Source organism: Sus scrofa, chromosome 2, assembly GCF_054392235.1.
Source record: "Sus scrofa isolate SSC_HxYL_T2T_F1_AM1 chromosome 2, Sscrofa_HxYL_maternal_Yorkshire_Landrace_v2.0, whole genome shotgun sequence".
Taxonomy (NCBI): domain Eukaryota; kingdom Metazoa; phylum Chordata; class Mammalia; order Artiodactyla; family Suidae; genus Sus; species Sus scrofa.
The window spans coordinates 15463897-15488459 of NC_139384.1; the positions used below are offsets into that span (position 1 = coordinate 15463897).

General features: G+C 38.0%; 2 protein-coding genes across 4 annotated transcripts in view; one reads left to right on the forward strand and one right to left on the reverse strand.

The window, feature by feature from the left end:
• LOC146405189 (olfactory receptor 1165-like) overlaps nucleotides 1-24563 on the reverse strand; it is a 458625-nt gene that overhangs the window by 228876 nt on the left and 205186 nt on the right. The window lies entirely within an intron of this gene.
• On the forward strand, nucleotides 1197-23231 carry LOC146405206 (olfactory receptor 4C13-like). 3 transcript variants are annotated; one of them, XM_085010071.1, is made up of 4 exons: nucleotides 1197-1308; nucleotides 2060-2161; nucleotides 18454-18555; nucleotides 20538-23231. In XM_085010071.1, the coding sequence occupies exon 4, from the start codon at nucleotides 20558-20560 to the stop codon at nucleotides 21494-21496; it is 939 nt and encodes a 312-aa protein (XP_084866197.1). In that variant the 5' UTR covers nucleotides 1197-1308; nucleotides 2060-2161; nucleotides 18454-18555; nucleotides 20538-20557; the 3' UTR covers nucleotides 21497-23231. The 3 variants fall into 3 exon arrangements, with proteins under 3 accessions (XP_084866197.1, XP_084866198.1, XP_084866199.1); XM_085010073.1 differs by lacking the exon at nucleotides 1197-1308 and adding an exon at nucleotides 1448-1662; XM_085010072.1 differs by lacking the exon at nucleotides 1197-1308 and having other exon boundaries at nucleotides 1343-2161.

Below are 24563 nucleotides of genomic sequence, written 5' to 3' on the forward strand. Positions count from 1 at the left end.
TCTGTTAGGAAGACACACAACACGGACATGGTGGGTCAGAAAAATTTTTCAGGATGAAAAAGACATCAAAATGGGATGCAATGGATAAAACAGAATCAGAAGAACGAATAGGCATCAGGGAGAGTAACAGTGTTGTTGGGAGATGGAGTATATATCAAAGGTCAACAGGTGAATACAAGAATGCAGAAGTCGAAATAAATTAAATAGCCCTGTGCTTGTTAACTCTTTATTCAAAAGTAATTTCCCAAATGTCCATTGTGTGGCAGGGAACATCCTGGACAATTAGCTCAAAAAGGGACAACAGTACATTATGAAGTTGGAGAGAGAGGAACACAGAAGGTCAAGGAGGGTGTTATAATTCTTTGAAGGTTTAATGCTAAGTACTCTAGGGAAAATTTCCAAGGTACATACTTTTAAACTAGAAAATGATGAAGTCAGTTTTGAGTTTTAGAATGATAATTCTGGCTTCTGTATGGAAACAAAATTGAAGGAAGTATCGAAAGGCAGCAGGAAGGGAGCTAGGAGGTTACTGTAACGATTCAGGTGTAAATGGATGCAGGCTTGAGCTTTGCCAGAGATGATGCAGAATGGGGTGGACACGGCTGTTTCTGGTCAGATCTCGTTCACTGGGCCCCACTGCACCTGGGAATTGCTGCTATGTCTCTGGGCTGCTGACACCCCACAGCCCCATTCTTTCTGGACACCTGGGGCATATGGAAGTTGCCAGGCTAAAGGTGGTCAAATCAGAGCTTCAGCTGCCAGCCCATGCCACAACAATCCTGGATGCAAGTCGCATTCAGGACCTACCTACAGCTTAATTATAGCAACTACAGATAATTACCCCACTGAGAAAGGCCAGCCATTGAACCTGCATCCTCATGGACACTATTTCACTTTCTTAACACACTGAGCTAGAACGGGAACTAAGGAATTCTTATTTTGAACTTTTACAAAGAACATGAAAAGAAACTACCTGCCCTCTGCCAAATATACCTAAATCACTACTTTAAAAAAAATGTTCATTACTAGTCAAGAGGGAAAGGAAACTAAAAATTCAACATTTTATCATTGCAAATCTCCCAGAACGAATAAAAGTAAATAATACAAAGGGACCAGAATGTAGAACTATATTTGCATTTGAACTCTGAATGAGTCTTCCTGTGTTTAAATATCATTCCACAAGTTTAATGTTTTTTAATGTCCCATACTGACCATCACAAGAGTACAAGGTATAACTTACTGAGAATATTTGAGAATTCCTTTTTTCTTCCACAGGCCTCTGGTAAATGGGAAAAACAGGTTCTGAATGTGAGTACTTTTCAATCCCTGTCATTAGATTTACACACTCACTGCTCTACACCTCAAGCAATGAACACTAGGTCTCTAGGAAAAGGGTTTCATATTGATAAGAAGACAGATTTCTCTCTCTGCCACGAGGGCACAGGTTAACCACATCAGAGATCCTCACACTGGAACTATGCCATCCTTGCTGTGCACATGACATTCAAGTTTCTCAGATACCCAGGTTCACACAGAGAAAGGGGACTCACAGGTTTTGTTTCCAAGGGCAGGGAATACAATTCCCCACACAAAAATGTGTGCTCTTCCAACCTGCCTCTCCAGAATACCTGCTTCGAATACAAAGCCTTTCCATCAAAGAAGGTAATTAACTCCTGGGAGAGAAAGTAGCAGCTCTAAGGAAAAGGGCCTTGACCTTTACTGGATACCTCTTAAATACTCAGGCATTGCATGGAGAAAACACTTTTTGTTCTTGCGGTTTGCACATCGAGAGCAGGATGCATCAAGGATGGAATGACTCATTTCAATGTGTTTCTACCACACATTCTGCCTCCTGCTTGTAGAACCACAGCCATCCATGCAAGCTCATTTCTCCATGGGGTTCCAAATGAATGCATTCTAAATTCAACTCCCAAGGTTTCTGGGGAAACCATTTGAGGCTTTAGGTGAGAAGGAAATATTGAGACTATTACAATGACTCACTTTTCTATTGTTAATGTGATAATGAATTATCTCTAGAATCTCTTTCCTCTTGTGTCAGGTCTTTCATCTTGAAAGGTACTTATCCCAAAAGGAGGTCATTGTGAAGATGGATCAGTTTTCAACCCTCTCAAATATCATTTAAATCACCCAAGACCAGAAGGTAAGTTTCTCAATAGTGCGGATGCTTACCAAAGATTGTTTATTTACATGTACAATACTCATGATTTTTCAATATTTTTTGCATAGAGGAATAGTGCATTTCACCTTCCTCCATTCTTCAAGACAAAGTTGATAACGATCATTAATCTAATCTACAATAGAAAATACCCAAGATGAAGAAATTCATTTGAAGCATTCAGCTTTCTACACCAGATAGCATTCTTTCTCCAAGAGACACATGTGAAGCAAAGAAGACTAATCATGAAAACGTCAACAAAATTGAAACACACTTCTCACCCAAATGATATAAATGTGAATTTTTTAAGTGATATAAGTCATACACTATTTCCCCCAATAGGAAGGTCTTTTCCTGAGATCCACTGGTCTGCATAATATGAGTTTCCTGCAGCTTCTTTCCAATGATGATTCCTCTACAGTTTATTGCATGGTCCTAGGTTTTTCTGTATTATTGCTGAATATGGCCATTCTTCCTACTCCTGCATGCACAGAGAGTCATAGACATAAGTGAAGTTTCTTTGTCTACAGCTCTGTAGTGCATACCTTCATACATGTTTCCTCAATCAATACTCATAATAGCCTGCATGGACAGTATTATCCTCACTTGATATTAGAGGACACAAGGGTGTAAGGTGCCAGGAAATCTACCCCATTTCAGGAAACTGAGAGTGGAGAAAGAATTTTCATACATGATTGCTTTTTATACTTCTCAAACTAATATACGCAACCACTGACACCATCATTTCAATGCTGTTCAGAAGAGTCCGTGGGTTCTTGTTTAGTAGGGAAACTGGAGAGGAAAGATGCCGGGGTGTGGGAGAGACAAAATGAAAGCAGACCTTCAGTGAAAGCAGGACCATATAGTTATTCCAAACTGGAAATTCCAATATGTGGACCTGTGTGCATATGACTGAGTCTGTGTGCATGTGAATTTATATGCTGGTCAATGAAATGGATTCATATATACTTGCCTCTGAAAGAGAATTAACATAACCATAATTATTATGGTCACATCCAAAGGAGTTGACTAGTTCAACAGTGTTTATTTTAACCCAACAATATAGGCCACATTTGAAGAATTTTGATGAAAATAAAAATAAGATGTATAACCTGAACTATTCTTAGATCTGAGCTTTATTAGCAGCTTGACTTTGTTAAGATCCTTAAATTCTCACTGCTTCTGCTCCCTAGTGTGTAAAAGAAGTACAAATATGATAGTGGTGATCATCTCATACTTTTGGAATGATGACTAAAGAAATGCCTGAAAAAAAAAAACAACTTAGAAAGCAGTAAACATTCATGAAACTAATTAAAACTAATGTTATTGAAGGAGAGTCAATGTGCATTAAGGTGTAGCTAATATTATCATGTGCATTATGATCAACATTCATCTCTCAAACTCGTTACCGTGATCAACATGGATGGAATAATACCATGCACATGATTCTATTAGGCCATGCCCATAACAATCAATTATTAAAACCATCTTTATCAGCTCTTTAAACTTATTGGATTGAAGGAACATGGTTTACCACTTTTCTTATACCAGACGCTAGCTCCTGTACCCTCTTCATCACTTCCTCATTACCAAGGTTTTGCTACATTTAATTCCATTGTTTTATTGTTATTTCCCAAAAACAATTGTTTTCCACTGTACAGCAAGGAGGCCTAGTTACACATACACGTATAAATACTTTTTTCTCCCATTATCATGCTCTGTTGTAAGCATACAGACATAACTCTCAGTGCTACACAGCAGGATCTCATTCTTAATCCATTCCAAAAGCAAGAGTTTGCATACATTTGCCACAAGCTCCCAATCCATCCCACGCCCTCCCTGCATGTCCAGGCAACCACATGTCTACTCTCCAAGTAGACATTTCTCAGTGGAAAGAAAGGCTCATTTGTGCTATATATTAGGTACCAGATATAAGTGATATCATATGGTATTTGTCTTTCTCTTTCTGACTTACTTCACTCAGTATGAGACTCTCTAGTTCCAACCAAGTGGTCACAAATAGCATTATGTATTTCTTTTTTATGGCTGAGTCATATTCCATTGTGTACATATACCACATCCTCCAATTCCAATCATCTGTCGATGGACATAAGGGTTGATTCCATGTCCTGGCTACTGTGAATAGAGCTGCAATGAACATGCGGGTGCATGGGTATTTTTTAAGGAAAGTTTTGTCTGGATATATGCCTCAGAGTGGGATTGCCTAAAAGTTAATTATCAGGCTTCTGTCCCCTTGCTAAGCCTCAGCCCACTTCATCCAAGTCACATAAATCTCTTCCCTAGACTTGCACACAGATTCCCTTTCTCTCAAGTCTGTCTTCCCCTTCCATTCGTGTTCTCCTATTCTTACATAATATTCTCATATGGGCACTCATATTCTCATTTTCTAATACACTCACAGCTGAAGAATCTTTAAGATATCAGACCAAACTTTTTATCTCAATGAAAACTTTATAAGAATTTAGAATCCAATAGAATATAGGCATTTGAAATTTATTAGATGGAGGGGCTTAACAAACTCAAGGGTGAGCTTAAAAAAATAAACTTTCTTTACTTTCAGATAATACGGTTAACAATAATGTGAACCACTTGGAGACTAGGAATAATGTAACAGAGTTCATGCTACTGGGCTTCACGCAGAATCCACACATGCAGAAAGTCATATTTGTGGTGTGTTTGCTCATTTACAATGTCTCTCTGAGAGGAAATGTGCTCACCGTGGTCACCACCATTATCAGCCCATTAATCAGGTGCCCCATGTACTTTTTCCTGGCTCATCTCTCTTTCATCGATGCTTGCTATTCCTGTGTGGATACCCCTAAACTGGTGGTAGACTCAATCCATGACAAGAAAACAAGGACTTTCCATGGATGCATAATGCAGATCTTTGGGGAACATTTCTTTGGAGGGGCTGATATCATTCTGCTGTCGGCTATGGCCTATGACCGCTATGTGGCCATCTGCAAACCCTTGTACTATGCAACCATCATGAATCGGAGGCTATGTGGCCTGCTGGTGGGAGTGTCATGGGCAGGAGGCTTTCTCCATGGATTCATTCAGATCCTCTTCATCTTCAGATTGCCCTTCTGTGGCCCTAATGTCATAGATCACTTTATGTGTGACCTGATCCCTTTGCTTGATCTGGCCTGCACTGATACCCACACTCTAGGGTTCTTTGTTGCTGCCAACAGTGGATTCATCTGTCTATTAAACTTCCTACGCTTGCTTGGCTCTTATGCGGTCATCCTTTAACCCTTAGGTCCCAAAGCCTGGAGGCCAGATGAAAAGCCCTCTCTACTGTGTCTCCCACATCACAGCAGTTGTCATCTTCTTTGTGCCCTGCATATTTGAGTACATGCAACCAGTAGTTACTTTACCTATTGATAAAGCAGTTGCTGTCTTCTACACTATGATAACTCCCATGGTAAATTCCTTAATCTATACCTTGAGAAATGCCCAGCTGAAAAATGCCATTAGGAAATTGCTTAGTGTGAAAGCCATTTCAAGTGAAACAAATGTGCCTAGATCCCAAATTTGAGTGAAGAGAGGCAAGGGTCATAAAGAGATTTTTGTTAATCTCAGCAAAAAGTCTTATGAGATAAAGAAAAATAAAATCACTACAAAACATAGATTCTGCCAGAAGAGGAAATAAAATGGGTACAAGAAAATGTGATCAACAACAAGAAAAAATTCTATCCCAGGACTATTCACTACATTTATGGAAAATTCTACCAAATTTGGGCACAAATCCACTTAATTACTAATGTATATGGATTCAATGATTTTACTTTAATAAAACAAGATAAAGTCAATAAAGATACATACTGGTCTTTAGGAATAATCACTGTAACAATCCAAAGAGTTAGGGAGGTACTGCGGTTATCACCATTAAAACCTCAGTGAAGAAACCAAAATGACCAAGTTCCAAAAGAGAAATACTGAAGAACCAGTCATCAGAATATAACTGATCAGACTATGATCTTAACTGCTCTGATACACTCACAGAAAATGATGACCAAAGGTACATAATTAGAATAGTCACCAGTCATAGAGATGGACTCTGGGACTCTGCTGGACCATATACATATGTAATAAATTAACTCACTTATTACATGTATATCATCATATGAAGAAATCATTCCCTTTGTATTCTTAATATGCATGATATTAGCACTATATTTTCATATTTGTTAGCATGTATACTATTATATAATTGGTTGATTACATACAACTAAATTCTAATCATTTTATTAGTCAATCTACCCATTTTTAAATATTGTGGTTGATGGTTAGGAATTTTCTGTAACATTGTGTTATGAAACTCCTTTAGGATTATAAAATACAAAGGCCACATAATCTCTAAAGCATGAATAATGAATATTACATCATTTCCAAATTTCCATATATAACTCAGAATCATTTTATATTGTCCTTGTGACCATCTTACACTAATAATCCATCAGAAAGGGATGATTCAAATGAAATGATTATTTGACAGGAATTTCATGTTATTAAATTGATTAAAGTAATATTTTATCATGAATTTCAAAGTATTAACCATATTGGAGTTCCCACTCTAGCACAGTAGGTAAAGAATCTGACTGCTGTGGCTCAGGGGCACTGTGAAGGCACAGGCTCAAGCCCCAGTTCAGTGGGTTAAAGGATCAGGCATCGCCTCAGCTTGCAGTAGAGGTAACAGCTGTGGCTGGGACTCAATCCCTGGTCTGGGAACTGCCATGTACCATAGATGCAGTCAAAATATATAAATAAATAAAGAAATAAATAAATAAATAATCAGTCAACCTCATAAAGTATGTGCCCACTTGAAAACAAGAGTTTGAAAAAGTAGGGTATAGAGGGAACATTCCTGAATATAATCAAAGCCATTTATGATAAACCCACAGCAAATATAATACTCAATGGGGAAAAACTGAAAGCCTTCTCACTCAAATCTGGAACAAGACAGGGATGCCCACTCTCAACACTGCTCTTCAACATCGTTTTGGAAGTCTTAGCCACAGCAATTAGACAAACAAAAGAAATCAAAGGCATCCATATAGGAAGAGAAGAGATCAAACTGTCACTGTATGCAGATGACATGATACTATACATAGAAAACCCTAAGGACTCAACCCAAAAACTCCTTGAACTGATTAATCAATTCAGCAAAGTAGCAGGATATAAGATTAACATTCAGAATTCAGTCGCATTTCTGTATACCAGCAATGAAATATTAGAAAAGGAATACAAAAATATAATACCTTTTAAAATTGCACCTCACAAAATCAAATACCTCGGAATACACCTGACCAAGGAAGTAAAGGACCTATATGCCAAGAACTATAAAACTTTAATCAAAGAAATCAAAGGAGATGTAAAGAAATGGAAAGATATTCCATGTTCCTGGACTGCGAAAATCAATATTATAAAAATGGCCATACTACCCAAAGCAATCTACAGATTCCATGCAATCCCTATCAAATTACCCAGGACATTCTTCACAGAACTAGAACAAACAATCCAAACATTTAGATGGAACAACAAAAGACCCAGAATCGCCAAAGCAACCCTGAGAAACAAAAACCAAGCAAGAGGCATAGCTCTCCCAGACTTCAAGAAATACTACAAAGCCACAGTCATCAAAACATGTTGGTACTGGTATCAAAACAGACAGACAGACCAATGGAACAGAATAGACAATCTGGAAATCAACCCTGACACCTATGGTCAATTAATCTTTGACAAGGGAGGCAAGAACATAAAATGGGGAAAAGAAAGTCTATTCAGCAAGCATTGCTGGGAAACCTGGACAGCTGCATGCAAAGCAATGAAACTAGAACACACCCTCACACCATGCACAAAAATAAACTCCAAATGGCTGAAAGACTTAAATATACGACAGGACACCATCAAACTCCTAGAAGAAAACATAGGCAAAACACTCTCTGACATCAACATCATGAATATTTTCTCAGGTCAGTCTCCCAAAGCAATCGAAATTAGAGCAAAAATAAACCCATGGGACCTCATCAAACTGAAAAGCTTTTGCACAGCAAAGGAAACCCAAAAGAAAACAAAAAGACAACTTACAGAATGGGAGAAAATAGTTTCAAATGATGCAACCGACAAGGGCTTAATCTCTAGAATATATAAACAACTTATACAACCCAACAGCAAAAAAACCAATCAATCAATGGAAAAATGGGCAAAAGACCTGAATAGACATTTCTCCAAAGAAGATACACAGATGGCCAGCAAACACATGAAAAAATGCTCAGCATCGCTGATTATAAGAGAAATGCAAATCAAAACTACCATGAGATACCACCTCACACCAGTCAGAATGGCCATCATTAATAAATCCACAAATAACAAGTGCTGGAGGGGCTGTGGCAAAAAGGGAACCCTCCTGCACTGTTGGTGGTAATGTAAACTGGTACAGCCACTATGGAGAACAGTTTGGAGATACCTTAGAAATCTATCCATAGAACTAACATATGACCCTGCAATCCCACTCTTGGGCACATATCCGGACAAAACTCTACTTAAAAGAGACACATGCACCCGCATGTTCATTGCAGCACTATTCACAATAGCCAAGACATGGAAACAACCCAAACGTCCATCGACAGATGATTGGATTCAGAAGATGTTGTATATATTCACAATGGAATACTACTCAGCCATAAAAAAGAATGATGACATCATGCCATTTGCAGCAACATCGATGGAACTAGAGAATCTCATCCTGAGTGAAATGAGCCAGAAAGACAAAGACAAATACCATATGATATCACTTATAACTGGAATCTAATGTCCAGCACAAATGAACATCTCCTCAGAAGAGAAAATCATGGACTTGGAGAAAAGACTTGTGGCTGCCTGATGGGAGGGGCAGGGGGAGGGAGTGGGAGGGATCCGGAGCTTGGGCTTATCAGACACAATTTAGAATAGATTTACAAGGAGATCCTGCTGAATAGCATTGAGAACTTTGTCTAGATACTCATGTTGCAACAGAAGAAAGGTTGGGGGAAAAATGTAATTGTAATAAATACATGTAAGGAAAACCTACCCGCTGGCTGTACAGTGGGAAAATAAAAAAATTAAAAAAAAAAGAGTTTGAAAAAGTAGAATAAATTATTGTTTATAATAATTACCAAATGAGTAAACATGAGTATAAATGGGGAAAAATTTAATAAAATTAATTAAAAAGGAGTACATAAGCCTAGGAAATTCTTTCTACCTTTATCTGATAGTTTATTTATATACTTCTGGGAACCACAATGTGTTTTTCGTACTGCTTAAACTAAGAATAAGACAAAAATTGCACCTGAGTGTTTCATTCTATAAAGAAATAGTTTACCTTGATACTCTCCCTGCTCCTGGCAAGACTTCACCGCACCGTGAATGTGGCCTGTTTTTCCTCTATTTCTCTGTTATTCAATTGGCTTTTTCGTAACATTACATCATGAAAAGCTATTTTTGACATATATAGTGTCATGTGTACAAAGTTTGTAATTTCAGAATAAATATATTCCATTCACTACTTCTATCCTTCATTCATTAAACAACACATATTTTCAGTCCAAGGATTCTAGCAGGCACATCGATAGTTCCTGGCGCTTCAACACTGAATGAAGAAAATCCTAAGTGCTGCTTTCACAGACAGACCCCAACAAGGGGGCAGAACATGACATTACACTGTTATAACCTGTAAGATAATGAAGCATAGGGCATCATCAAAGTCTGTTGGGAAGACACACAACAGAGATATGGTGGGTCATAAAAAAATTTCAGGATGAAAAAAGACATCAAAATGGGATGCAATGTATAAAATACAATCCCCAGAATGAATAGGAATGAGGGAGAGTAACAGTGTTCCTGTGAGATGAAATATATATCAAAGGTCAGCAGGTGAATACAAGAATGAACAAGTCATAATATATTAAGTACTCATGTGCTTGTTAAATCAACTATTTATTCAAAAGTTATTTACTGAATGAACATGTGTGCCAGGCAACATGCTGGACACTTAGCTCAAAATGGGAAAATAGTACATTATGAAGTTGGAGAGACAGGAACAACGAAGTTCAAGGAGGGTCTCAAAATTGTTTGAAGGCTTAATACTAAGTACTATGGGAAAATTTCCAGCTTACATAGTATTTAAGTAGACAATTTTGAAGTTAGCTTTGAGTTTTCGAATGATAATTCTAGCTTCTGTGGAAACTAAATTTAAGAAAGCATCACAAGTGGCAGAAGGGAAGCTAGAGCTTGTGAAAAGAAACTCCCTCCACCCCAAATATACCTCAAATACTTTAAAAAAACGTTCAATGATAGCAGTCATGAGGGAAAGCAAATTTAAACCTCAGTAGTTTATCACTGCATACCTCCTAGAAAGACTAAAGGTAAAATAATACAAAGGGACCAGAATGTAAAGCTTTGTTTGTGTTTGAACTTTGAATGTGCGTCTTGTGTTTACGCATCATTCCACATGTTTAATCTTGCCCAATGTCCCATACTGACCATCACAAGAGTACTAGAGATATATTGTTGAGAATAATTTAGAATTTCAGTTTTCTTCCTCAGGCCTCTGGTGAATGGGAAAACCAGGTTCTGACTTTTAAATCACTGTCATTAGTTTTATGCCCTCTCTGATCTGGTGGTTAATCCATGAACACTAGCTTTCCAGGAAAAGGGTTTCATATGGATAAGAAGACAGAATCCTCTTTCTGCCATGAGGGCACAGATTAACCACATCAGAGATCCTCACACTGGAACTATGCCATCCTTGCTACTCACATGACATTCAAGTTGCTCAGATACCCAGATTCACACAGAGAAAAGGGACTCACATGTTTTGTTTCCAAGGGCAGGGAATACCATTCCCCACATAAGAATGTGTGTTTTTCCAACCTGCCTCTCCAGAATACCTGCTCAAAGACAAAGCCTTTCCATCAAAGAAGGTAATTAATTCCTGGGAGAGAAAACAGCAGCTCTCAGAAAAGGGTCCTCGAACTACTGTGGAAATCTCTTTAAATATCCATGCATTGCATGGGAACATGTCTTTGTTTGTTTGTCTCCTTACACATCCAGAGCACGATGCATCAAGGATGGAATGGCGCATTTCAATGTGTTTCTACCACACATCCTGCCTCCTGCTTATAGGACCGGAGACATCCATCAAAGCTCATTTCTCCATAGTGTTCAAAATCAATTCATTCTAAATCCAACTCCCAGGATTTCTGGGGAAACCATTTGTGCCATTAGGCTAGGAGGAAATATTTAGACTATTAAAGTGACGTACTTATCTACTGTTGAGAAGATACTAAAATTATCTGAAGAATCTTTCTTCTTGTGTCAGGAGTTTCATCTTGAAAGGTACTTATCCCAAAGGGAGGTCGTTTTGAAGATGGATTAGTTTTGAACCCTCTCAAATGTCATTAATATCACCCTAGACCAGAAGGTAAGGTTCTCAATAGTGCTGATCCATTAAAGATTGTTACTTTACATATGTAATGATCATGATTTTTCAACATTTTCCAATTGAATAATAGTCCATTTCATCCTCCCCCATTCTTCAAGAGAAAGTTGGTATCATTAGTCTAATCTGTGATATGAAAAACCTGAGCTTAAGAAATGTATTTTTGTAGGACCTAGCTCTCTAACACCAAATGTCATTCTTTTGCCAAAGAAACTTTTGAAACTATCAAGACCAATCATGAGAATGTAAACAAAATTTAAACACACCACACACCCACAAAGGTAGAAATGACAATATTAAGTGATAGGAACCATAAACTCTTTAGTCCATTGAAAAGATCTTTCCCTGAGACCCACTGGTCTCCATAGTATCAGTCTCCCATAGTTTCTTTCAAAATTCCACTGGAGATGATTCCTCTACAGGTTATTGCATGGTTCAAAGTTTTCCTGCATTATTGCTGAATATGGCCATTCTTCCTAGGCCTACATACCTGGTCATAAAGATAAGCGGAGGTTCTTTGTCTACAGCATGTAGTGCATAGGTTCATATGTGTTTCCTCAACTGAGTGGACACTAATATTCTCACTTGATATTAGAGGAAACAAGGTTGTAAGGTGCCAAGAAATGTGCCCCAGATCAAGAAGCTGAGAGAGGGGAAACAATTTTTTTTTCTGATTTTTTTTTTTCTGATTCTCAAACTACTATACTCACCCACTGGAATCATCATTTCAACACTTTTCACAAGCATCTGTGGATTCATGATTTGTATGGAAACTGAGATGTAAAAATCCTAGGGTGAGGGAGAGACAAAAGGTAAACAGACCTTCAGTGAAAGCAGGACCACATAGTTATTCAAAACTGGAAATTCCAATATGTTGAACTGTGTGCACAGGTCTTGGTCTGTGTGTATGTGTATTTACATGTCTGTCAATGAAATGGATTCATATATACTTGCCTCTGAAAGAGCATTAACGTAACCATAAGTATTACGGTCACATCCAACGGAGTTGACTAGTTCAACAGTGTTTATTTTAACCTAACAACATAGGCCACAGTTTAAGAATTTGGATGAAAATTAAATAAGGTGTACACTCTGAACTAACCTTAGATCTGCCTTTTAATAGCTGCTTGATTTTGTTAATATGCTTAACTTCACTCTGTTTTACACCCTAGTGTGTAAAGTAAGTACAAAAATGAACTGGGGATCACCTCATACGTGTGTAATGAGGATTAACCAATTGCCTAAAAACAAACAAACAGAGTACAATAAGTATTCATGAAGATAATTAAAATTTTATTGAAGTACGGTTGATGTGAATTGTTTCAGTTAATACTATCATGTGTATTCCCATTAACATTCATCTATAAAATTCTTTTTTACATGGTTTTCATTTTTTTCCATTATAATGGTTTACACTGTTCTGTCAATTTTATTCTATATAGCATGTAAAATTCTTTACCGTGATCAACATGGATGGAAAAATCCCATGCACATGTTTCTATTACGCCATGCCCATCGCAATCAATTATTAAAATCACCTTTATCAGCTTTTATAACTTTTTTGGCCTGAAGGATATGATGTAACACTTTTCCTGTAGCAGACTCCATCTCCTGTATCTTTTTCATCACTTTCCCTTTAACAATGACTTGCTACATTGAATTACATGTTTAAAGTTAATTTTCTGCCTTCTCTACCAGACTGGGCCTCAGCCAACTTCATCCACGTCACAGAAAACTCTTCGCTTGACTTGTACACAAGATTCTCTCTCTCTCTCAAATCCCCCTTCCCCTAACACTCATATGCTAATATTCTTACACTTCGGTTCTCAAACTAACAGTATTACTCTCATTTTCTCATACACTCACAATTGAACAACATACAAGAGATGAGAACAATTTTTTTTTCAAGGAAAAAAAAATCCTGTAAGAATTTAGAATCAACTGGAATAATGGAATTTGATAATTATTAGACAGAGAGGCTTAATAAATGCAATGTTGAGCTTTAAAAAAAGACTTTATTTTCAGCTAATGTGGTTGACAATAATGTAAACTACAGTGAGAAAAGGAACAATGTTACGGAGTTCACTCTACTGGGCCTCACACAGAATCCACAGATGCAGAAAGTCATATTTGTGGTGTTTTTGCTCATCTACACTGTCTCTCTGGGAGGAAATGTGCTCACCGTGGTCACCATCACTACCAGCCCATTAATCGGGTGCCCCATGTACTTTTTCCTGGCTCATCTCTCTTTCATCGATGCTTGCTTCTCCTGTGTGGATACACCTAAACTGGTGGTAGACTCACTCTATGAAAAGAAAACAAGCACTTTCCATGCATGCATGATGCAAATCTTTGGGGAACATTTCTTTGCAGGGGCTGATATCATCCTGCTGACGGTGATGGCCTATGACCGCTATGTGGCCATCTGCAAGCCCTTGTACTATGCAACCATCATGAATCGGAGGCTATGTGGCCTGCTGGTGGGAGTGTCATGGCTGGGAGGCTTTCTCCATGGATTCATTCAGATCCTCTTCATCTTCAGATTGCCCTTCTGTGGTCCTAATATCATAGATCACTTTATGTGTGACCTGATTCCTTTGCTTGATCTGGCCTGCACTGATACCCACACCCTAGGGCTCTTTGTTCCTGCCAAAAGTGGACTACTCTGTGTGCTAAACATCTTACTCTAGCTTGGCTCCTATGTGGTCATCCTTTACACCCTAAGGACCCAAAGCTTGGAGGCCAGACGCAAAGCCCTCTCTACCTGTGTCTCCCACATCACAGCAGTTGTCATCTTCTTTGTGCCCTGCATATTTGTGTACATGCGACCAGCAGTTACTTTACCCATTGATAAAGCAGTTGCTGTCTTCTACACTATGATAACTCCCATGTTAAATCCCATAATCTATACCTTGAGAAATGCACAGCTGAAAAATGCCATTAGGAAACTGTTTAGTAGGAAAGCCATTTCAAGTGAAATATAAATGTGCCTAGAGCCCAAATGTGAGTGAAGAAGAGGCAAGGGTCATAAGGATATTTTTCTTGATCTCAGCAAATAAGACTTACAAGATAAAGAAAAATAAGGTCACTACAAAGTTTAGATTCTGCCAGATGTGGAGTTAAAATGGGTTTAAGATAAACATATATACTGGATTTTTAGGAATAATCCTTCTAACAATCCAAAGAGTTTGGTAGGCACTGCTGTTATAACTGTTAACAGCTGAGGGAACAAACCGAAAAGAGTAAGTTCCAAAACAGAAATACTGAAGAACCAGTAATCAGAGTATAATTGATCACTCAGACTATGACCTTAATTTCTCTGATACAGTGTCAGGAAGTGATGACAAAAAATTAACATGATTAGAATAGTCAAAATTCTTAAAGATGTACTGCCAGACTGCGTTGGACCACATACATGTGTAATATACAAAGTAACATATTACCTGGCCATCTTCATAGGAAATGAGAATTTTTCTTTATACCCTTAACATACTCTTAATATATTGCTCTATATAGTCCTATCTGATAGCACATCTATGATTACATATTGGTTGACTACATAAAACTAAATTGTAATCATTGTATTAGTCAATCTGCCCATGTTTAAATATCATGGTTGATGGTTAGGTATTTTCTCTAACTCTGCGTTATGTAATTCCATTAGGAATATAAAAGATATGGGCCATTTAATCTCTAAAGCGTGAGTCATGAACATGACAGCATGCTTCCAAATGATTCTTTATGCATTCAGAATCATTTTGTATCGTCCATGTGAACATCTTGTGCTGAGAATCCATCAGAAAGAGGGATGAGTCAAATAAAGTGATGTTTTATTCAACAGGAACTTCATGTCATTCAATTCATTAAAATAATATTTTATCCTGAACTTCAAGTTATTAAACAATCATATTGGAGTTCCCACTCTGGTGCAATGCATTAAGAATCTGAATGCAGCCTCTCAGGGTCACTGGGGAGGCACAGGTTCGATTCAAAGTTCAGTGGATTAAAGGATCAGGCATTGCTGCACCTGCAGTTTGGGTAACAGCTGTGCCTGGTACAGACATTAAAAAAACAAAAAGCAAAAAACACTCATACTCATAAAGTATGGGCCCACTTGAAAACAGGAGTATGGTAAAATGCAATATGTTGTGGCTTATAATAATGACTAAATGAATAAATATAAGTATAAAAACAAATAAATAAAATATAGAAAGAGAAGTGGTACTTAAGCCTAGGAAATTTTTTTCTACCTTTATCCGAGATTTTTAATTATATCCCTTTGGAAAACACAATTTGTTTTTCTTACTGCTTCAACTACAAATAAGGAAAAAATTGAACCTGAATATGTCATTATATGAAGAAACAGTTTACCTTGATATTCTCCCTGCTCCTAGCAAGACGTCATCATACCGAGAACGTGCCCTGTTTTTGCTATATTTCTCTGTTAATCAGTTGGCTTTTTGGTAACATTACATCATGGAAAGCCGTTGTTGACACATGTAGCGTCATGTGTGCAAATTCAGCGATTTCAGAATATATTCCATTCATTGCTTCTATCTTTCATTTATTAAAGAAAACATACTTCAAGTCCAAGGATTCTAGCAGGCAAATGATAGTTGCCGGGGCTTTAGTACTGAATAAAGAAAAAAACCTGAGGGATGCTTTCACAGACAGACCCCAACAAGGGAGCAGAACATGACATCACCCTGTTATAACCTGTAAGATAATAAAGCACAGTGTGTCATCAAAGGCTCTTGGGAAGACACACAACACAGACATGGTGGTCAGAAAAATTGTTCAGGATGAAAAGCCATCAAAATGGGATGCGATGTATAAAACACAATCCGAAGAATGAATAGGCATCAGGGAGAAAAATAGTGTTGCTGGGAGATGGAATATATATCAAAGATCAGCAGAACGCAGAAGTCCTAATAATTGAAATATTCCTGTGCTTGTTAAATCAATTCTTTCTTCAAAAGTCATTTCCTGAATGTCCACTGTGTGCTGGACCCTTATCTCATAAAGGGAAAACACTATATTATGAAGTTGGAGTGATAGGAACAGACAAGGTCACAGAGTCTCATAATTATTTGAAGGCTTCATGCTAAGGACTATAGGGAAAGGTTCCAGCTAACATAGTTTTAAACTAGAAAATGATGTAGTTAGCTTTGAGTTTTAGAATAATAATTCTGGCTTCAGTATGGAAAATAACTTGAAAGAACAAAACAGGAAGCAGAACAGGAGCTAGAGCTTTTACTGTAATGATTCAGGTGTAAAAGGATGGAGGCTTGAACTCTGCCAGTGATGATGCAGAATGGTGTGGACACAGCTGCTTCTGGTCAAATCTCATTCATTGGGCCCCAGGAATAGCTGCTGTGTGTCTGGGCCCCTGACAGCCCACAGCCCCTTTCTTTCTGGGCACCTGTGGCATATGGAAGTTCCCAGGCTAAAGGTTGAATCAGAGCTTCAGTTGCCAGCCTATGTGACAACCACAACAATCCTTGATCCAAGCCAAATTTGAGACCTAAGTCACAGCTTACTTAACACTAACTCCAGATCCTTAACACACTGAGCAGGGCCAAGCACTGAATATGCATTCTCATGAACACTATGTCAGGTTCTTTACCCACTGAGCTAGAATGGGAACTAAGGAGCTCTTATTTTTAAAATTTACAAAGAACATGAAAAGAAACACCCTCCCCCCAAAAATATATCTATAACAAGGCTTTAGAAAAATGTTCCACATCATTATTCATCAAGGAAAGCAATCTGAAACCTCGACAGCTTATCACTACTTATTTACCAGAATGACTAAAAGTAACATAATACAAAGGGACCAGAATGTACAACTTCATTTGTGTTTGAATTTAGAATGAGCTTCTTGTGTTTACATATCATTCCACATGTTTAATGTTGCCTAATGTCCCATAGTGACCATCACCAGAGTATCAGCGATAAAACATTGAGGACATTTACAATTTCCGTTGTCCTCCACAGGATTCAGATGAATGGGAAGAACAGGTCATGGATTTGAGTACTTTAAAATCACTGTCATTAATTTTATGCCCTCTCTGATCTGGTTCTTAATCAATGAACACTAGGTTTCCAGGAAAATGTTGCCATATTGATAAGAAGACAGAATTCTCATTCTGCCACGAGGGCACAGGTTAACCACATCCGAGATCCTCACACTGGAACTATGCCATCCTTGCTACGCACATGACATTCAAGCTTCTCAGATACTCCAGTTCACACAGAGAAAGGGGACTCACAGGGTTTGTTTCCAAGGGCAGGGAATACAATTCCCCACAGAAGATTATGGGCTCTTCCAACCTGTCTCTCCAGCATACCTGCTTCTAAGACAAAGCCTTTCCATCAGAGAAGGTAATTAATTCCTGGGAGAGAAAACAGCAGCTCTAAGGAAAAGGTCCTTGAATTTGTGTGGAAATCTCTTTAAATATCCATGCAGCACCTGAGAAAAGGTCTTTTTTTGCTTCCACATCCAGAGCACAATGCATCAAGGATGGAATGACCCTTGTGGATGTGTTTCTACCATGCATTCTGCCTCCGGCTTACAGAAAGAGAGCCATCCATCAAAGCTCATTGCTCCGTGGTGAACCAAAGGAATCCATTCTAAACTCCACTCCCAGGTTTTCTGTGCAAACCATTTGAGGCGCTAGGCTAGAAGCATATTTTTAGACTGTTAAAATGACTTACTTATCTATTGTCGATGTGATAAGGAGTTATCTGAAGACTCTCTTTCCTCTTGTGTCAGGTCTTTCATCTTGAAAGGTACTTATCCCAAAAGGAGGTCATTGTGAAGATGGATTAGTTTTCAACCCTCTCAAATATCATTCATATCAACCAAGACCAGAAGGTAAGTTTCTCAATAGTGCTGAGGTTGATTACAGATTGTCGCTCTACATATATAACGACCCTGATTTTTCAACATTTTTTGCATAGAACCGTGCATTTCACCTTCCCCCATTCTTCAAGACAAAGTTGATAAGTATCATTAATGTAATGTACAATATGAAAAAATCATTATTAAGAAATATATTTTTAGGACCCAGCTCTCTACACCACATAGCATTCTTTGGCAAAGAGACCCATCTGAAACAATCAAGACTAATCATTAGAATGTAAACAAAATTTAAACACACTTCACACCCAAAAAGATACAAATGTGAATATTAAGTCATATAAATCATAAACCATTTAGTCCAATTTCTCTTTTCCTGAGATCCACTATTATCCATAATATGAGTTTCCAGTAGCTTCCTTCAAAGTAAAATTGGAGATGATTCCTCCAGTGTTTGTGGCATGGTTAAATGTTTTCCTGTCTTATTGCTGAATATGTCCATTACTCCTACTCCTACAAGCATAGAGAGTCATTTAAATAAGTGAAGGTTCCTTGTCTACAGCAGGTAGTGCATATATTCACATAGGTTTCCTCATCAATACCCATAATAGCTGAGTAGACACTAATATTCTCACTTGATATTAGATGAAACAAGGTTGGAAGGTGCCAAGAAATGAACCCCAGATGAAGAAGTTGAGAGTGGGGAAAGAATTCTATAATCTGAGTATTTTTTTTCTGATTTTAAAACTAATATACCCAACCACTGGGATCAATGCTGCTCAGAAGAGTCTGTGGATTCATATTTAGTTGGGAAACTGGAGAGGAAAGATCCTAGGGTGAGGGAGAAACAAAATCAAAATAGACCTTCAGTGAAAGCAGGACCACATAGTTACCCACAACTGGAAATTCCAATATGTTGAACTCTGTGCATAGGTCTTGGTCTGTGAGTATGTGTATTTACATGTCTGTCAATGAAATGGATTCATATATACTTGCCTCTGAAAGAGCATTAACGTAACCATAAGTATTATGGTCACATCCAAAGGAGTTGACTAGTTCAACAGTGTTTATTTTAACCTAACAACATAGGCCACATTTGAAGAATTTGGAAGAAATTGAAGATAAGATGTATACTCTGAGCTAATCTTAGATCTGCCCTTTAGTAGCTGCTTGATTTTGATAAGATCCTTAACTTCTCTCTGCCGCTACTCCCTAGGGTATGAAATAAGTACAAAAATGATAGTGCTGATCATCTCATAGGTTTGTAATAAAGATGAACAAAATGTCTAAAAAGAAAAAACACTTAGAGTGCAGTAAGTATTCATGAAGATAATTAAAACTAATTTCATCAAAGTGTAGTTGATTTACATATGAGTTTTACTTAATATTATCATGTGTATTACTATGGACATTGATCTCAAATATTTTTCTGGGATTAGTATGGATGGAATAATATCACGCTCAGGTTTCTATTTTGCCATGCATAAAGAAATCAATTATTAAAACCATCTTTATCAGCTATATAAAGTTATAGGATTAAAGGAACATTGTTTACCACTTTTATTATAGTAAGCGCTGTGTCCTTTACTCTTTTCATCACTTACCCATTACCAAAATCCTGTGACATATAATTACATTTTAAAAATTAATACTCTGGCTTCTGTCCCCAAGCACAGCCTCAGCCCACTTCCTCCAAGTCACACAAAACTCTTCACTAGACTTGTACAGAAGATTCCATCTCTCTCAAATCCCTCTGCCCCTAACACTCATATAATAAGAGTCTTACATGTCTATTTTCATACAGATGTAATAATCTTATTTTCTCATAGATTCTCAATTGATAAATCCTCAAAAGATCAGGCCAAATATTTTATCTCAAGGAAAACATTATAGGATTTCGAATCCAGTAGCATATAGGCATTTGTTATTTATTAGATGTAGAGGCTAAATAAACTCAAGATTGAGTGAAAAAAATACAATGACTTATTTTTTTTAAGGTAATGTCGTTGACAATAACATGAACTACATGGAGACTAGGAACAATGTTACGGAGTTCATTCTGCTGGGACTCACACAGAATCCACACATGCAGAAAGTCATATTTGTGGTGTTTTTGCTCATCTACGCTGTCTCTCTGGGAGGAAATGTGCTCACCATGGTCACCATCATTACCAGCCCATTAATTGGGTGCCCCATGTACTATTTCCTGGCTCATCTCTCTTTCATCGATGCTTGCTATTCCAGTATCAATACCCCTAAACTGGTGGTAGATTCACTCCATGAAAAGAAAACAAGCACTTTCCATGGATGCATGATGCAAATCTTTGGGGAACATTTATTTGGAGGGGCTGATATCATCCTGCTGACGGCGATGGCCTATGACCGCTATGTGGCCATCTGCAAGCCCTTGTACTATGCAACCATCATGAATCGGAGGCTATGTGGCCTGCTGGTGGGAGTGTCATGGGCAGGAGGTTTTCTCCATGGATTCATACAGATCCTTTTTATCCTTAGATTGCCTTTCTGTGGTCCTAATATCATAGATCACTTTATGTGTGATCTGATTCCTTTGCTTAATCTGGCCTGCACTGATACCCACACTCTAGGGTTCTTTGTTGCTGCCAACAGTGGATTACTCTCTCTGTTAATCTTCCTACTCTTGCTTGGCTCCTATGGGGTCATCCTTCACACCCTTAGGACCCAAAGCTTGGAGGCCAGACGCAAAGCCCTCTCTACCTGTGTCTCTCATATCACAGCAGTTGTCATCTTCTTTGTGCCCTGCATATTTGTGTACATGCGACCAGCAGTTACTTTACCCATTGATAAAGCAGTTGCTGTCTTCTACACTATGATAACTCCCATGTTAAATCCCATAATCTATACCTTGAGAAATGCCCAGCTGAAAAATGCCATTAGGAAACTCTTTAGTGTGAAAGCCATTTCAAGTGAAATATAAATGTGCCTAGAGCCCAAATGTGAGTGAATAAGAGGCAAGGGTCATAAGGAGATTTTTGTTAATCTCAGCAAACATGAACTAAGAGAGAAATAAAAATAAAATCACTACGAAGCACAGATTCTGCACTAAGAGAAGTCAAATTGGGTACAAGGAAATGGAGTGGAACAGAAGCTAGCCCAGTGCTATTCTCTAAATATTTGGAAAATTCTATCAAATTGGGACACACTTTCTCTAAATTTATCAATATATATGGATTCAAAGCTTTTATTTTAATTAAACAAGACAAATGCAATAAAAGTATATACTGGTGTTTAGGAATAATTTCGGTAACAATCCTAAGAGTTAGCTAGGGACTCCAGTTATCATCATTAACAGCCGAGGAAATAAACAGAAATGAGTAACTGCCAAAACAGAAATATTGAAGAAGCAGTCATCAAAATATAACTGATCACTGAGACTATGATCTTAACAGCTGTGATACACTGTCAGGAAAATGATGACAAAAAGGTAACATGCCTAGAATAGTCACCATTCATAGAGATGGACTGAGGGACTGGGCTGGACCATATACCTGTGTAACCAAAAAAGTAAATTTTGAAAAGTATATTATTATAGGAAGAAATATTTTTCATTTATATCCTAATATGTATGATACGTTGCACTATCCATATCTGTTAGCATATATGCTATTATATAATTGGTTGAATACATAAATTCTAATCATTTTATTAGTAAATTTGCCCATGTTTAAATATCATGGATTATGGTTATGTATTTTCCATAACATTGTGTTAAGAAACTCCTTTGTGAATATAAAAGATAGGTGCCATTTAATCTCTAATTCATGAATAATGAATATTACATCATATTTCCAAATGTCCTTCTATCACTCAGATGCATTTTGTATTGTCTTTGTGACCATCTTCTGCTGATAATCCATCAGAAGGAGGGATTATTCAAATAAGATGGTATTTCATTTGAAAGGAATTTTATGCTATTAAATATATGGAAGTAATATTTTGTCATGAATTTCAATGCTTTAAACAATCGTATTGGAGTGTCCACTCTGGCATAGAGTACGTAAAAAATCTGACTCCAGTGGCTCAGGGTTACTGTGGAGGCACAGGATGGATCCCTAGTTCAGTGGGTTAAAGGATCAGGCATTGCCACAGCTACAGCATAGGTAACAGCTGTGGCTGGGATAGAATTCCTGGTCTGGGAACTTCCATATGGTACAGGAGCAGTCAAAAAATAGGGAAACAGACAAACAACAAAAACCAGTCATACTCGTAAATATGTGCCCACTGGAAAACAAGAGTTTGAACAAGTAGAATAAATTGTCCTTTCTAATAATTAACAAATGAATAAAGGTAAATACAAAGAGGGAAAAATGTAATAAAACATAGGACAAAAATACTACCGGAACCTAGGAAATTCTTTCTACCTTCATCTGAGACTTTTATTTAGATCCCTTACCATTTGCTTTTCTTCCTGCTTAAACTAGGAATAAGGAAAAACATAAACGAGTATGTCATTCTATGAAAAAGCAGTTTACCCTGAGGTTCTCCCTCCTCCTAGAAAGACTTCGCCTCACCATGAAGGTGGCCTGTTTTTCCTGTATTTTTCTGTTAATCGGTTTGATTTTGGGTAACATGACATCATGAAAATCTATGCTTGACAGATGTACCTTCACGTATGCAAACTCTGCAATTTCAGAATAAATACATTCCATTCATTGCTTCCATCCTTCATTTATTAAGCAACACATACTTTGAGTCCAAGGATTCTAGCAGGAACATTCATAGATGCTGGGGCTTCAGGACTGAATAAAGAAAAAAACCTGAGGGATGCTTTCACAGACAGACCCCGACAAGGGAGCAGAACATGACATCACACTGCTATCACCTGTAAGATAATGAAGCAGAGTGTGTCCTCAAAGTCTGTTGGGAAGACACACAACACAGAAATGGTGGGGCAGAAAAAAATATCAGGATGAAAAGAGATCAGAATGGGATGCAATAGATAATATACAATCCCCAGAGTGAACAGGCATCAGGGAGAGTAACAGTGTTGCTTAGAGATGGAATATATATCCAAGGTCAGCAGGTGAATACAAATATGCATAAGTTGGAGTTCTTGTCATCATGGTGCAGTTAACAAATCCGACTAGGAACCATGAGGTTGCCTGTTCGATCCCTGGCCTTACGTATTGGATTATGGATCTGGCGTTGATGTGAGCTGAGCTGTAGGTCAGAGACACAGCTCAGATGCTGCATTGCTGTGGCTTTGGCAAAGGCCGGCAGCTACAGCTCTGATTAGGCCCCTAGCTTGGGAACCTCCAAATGCCATGGGTGTGGCTCTAGAAAAGATGCAAAGACAAAAAAAAAAAATGCAGAAGTCCTAATAAATTAAATATGGCTATACTTGTTAAATCAACTATTCAAAAGTTATTTCCTGAATGTCCACTGTGTGGCAGGCAACATGCTAGACACTTAGCTCAAAAAGGGACAAGAGCACATTATGAAGTCAGATAGATAGGGACAGAGAACGTCAATGAGGGTCTCATAATTGTTTGAAGGCTTAATGCTAAGTACTCTAGGGAAAATTTCCAGCGTTCATAGTTTTAAACTAGAAAATGCTGAAGTTCGTTTTGACTTTTAGAATGATAATTCTGGCTTCACTATGGAAACTAAGTTGAAGGAAGCATCACAGGCAGCAGAAGAGGAGCTAGGAGGTTAGTGTAATGATTCAGCTGTAAAAGGATTCTGGAGGCTTGAGCTTTGCCAGTGATGATGCAGAATGAGGTAGACACGGCTGCTTCTGGTCAGATCTCATGCACTGGGCCCCACTGAACCCAGGAATTGCTGCTGTGTGTCTGGGCTGCTGACAGTCCACAGACCCGTTCATTCTGCATACCTGTGGTATATGAAAGTTCCCAGGCTTATGGTAAAAGCAGAGCTTCAGTTGCCAGCCTAATCCACAGGCACAAGAATTGACACCTAAATCACAGCTTAGGTACAGCAACTCCAGCACATTAACCCACTGAATGAGGCCAAGGATTGACCAA

Bases quoted from the DNA above. Each gene is read 5' to 3' on its own strand.
- LOC146405206 (XM_085010071.1), top strand. From the start codon at position 20,558: ATGAACTACATGGAGACTAGGAACAATGTTACGGAGTTCATTCTGCTG.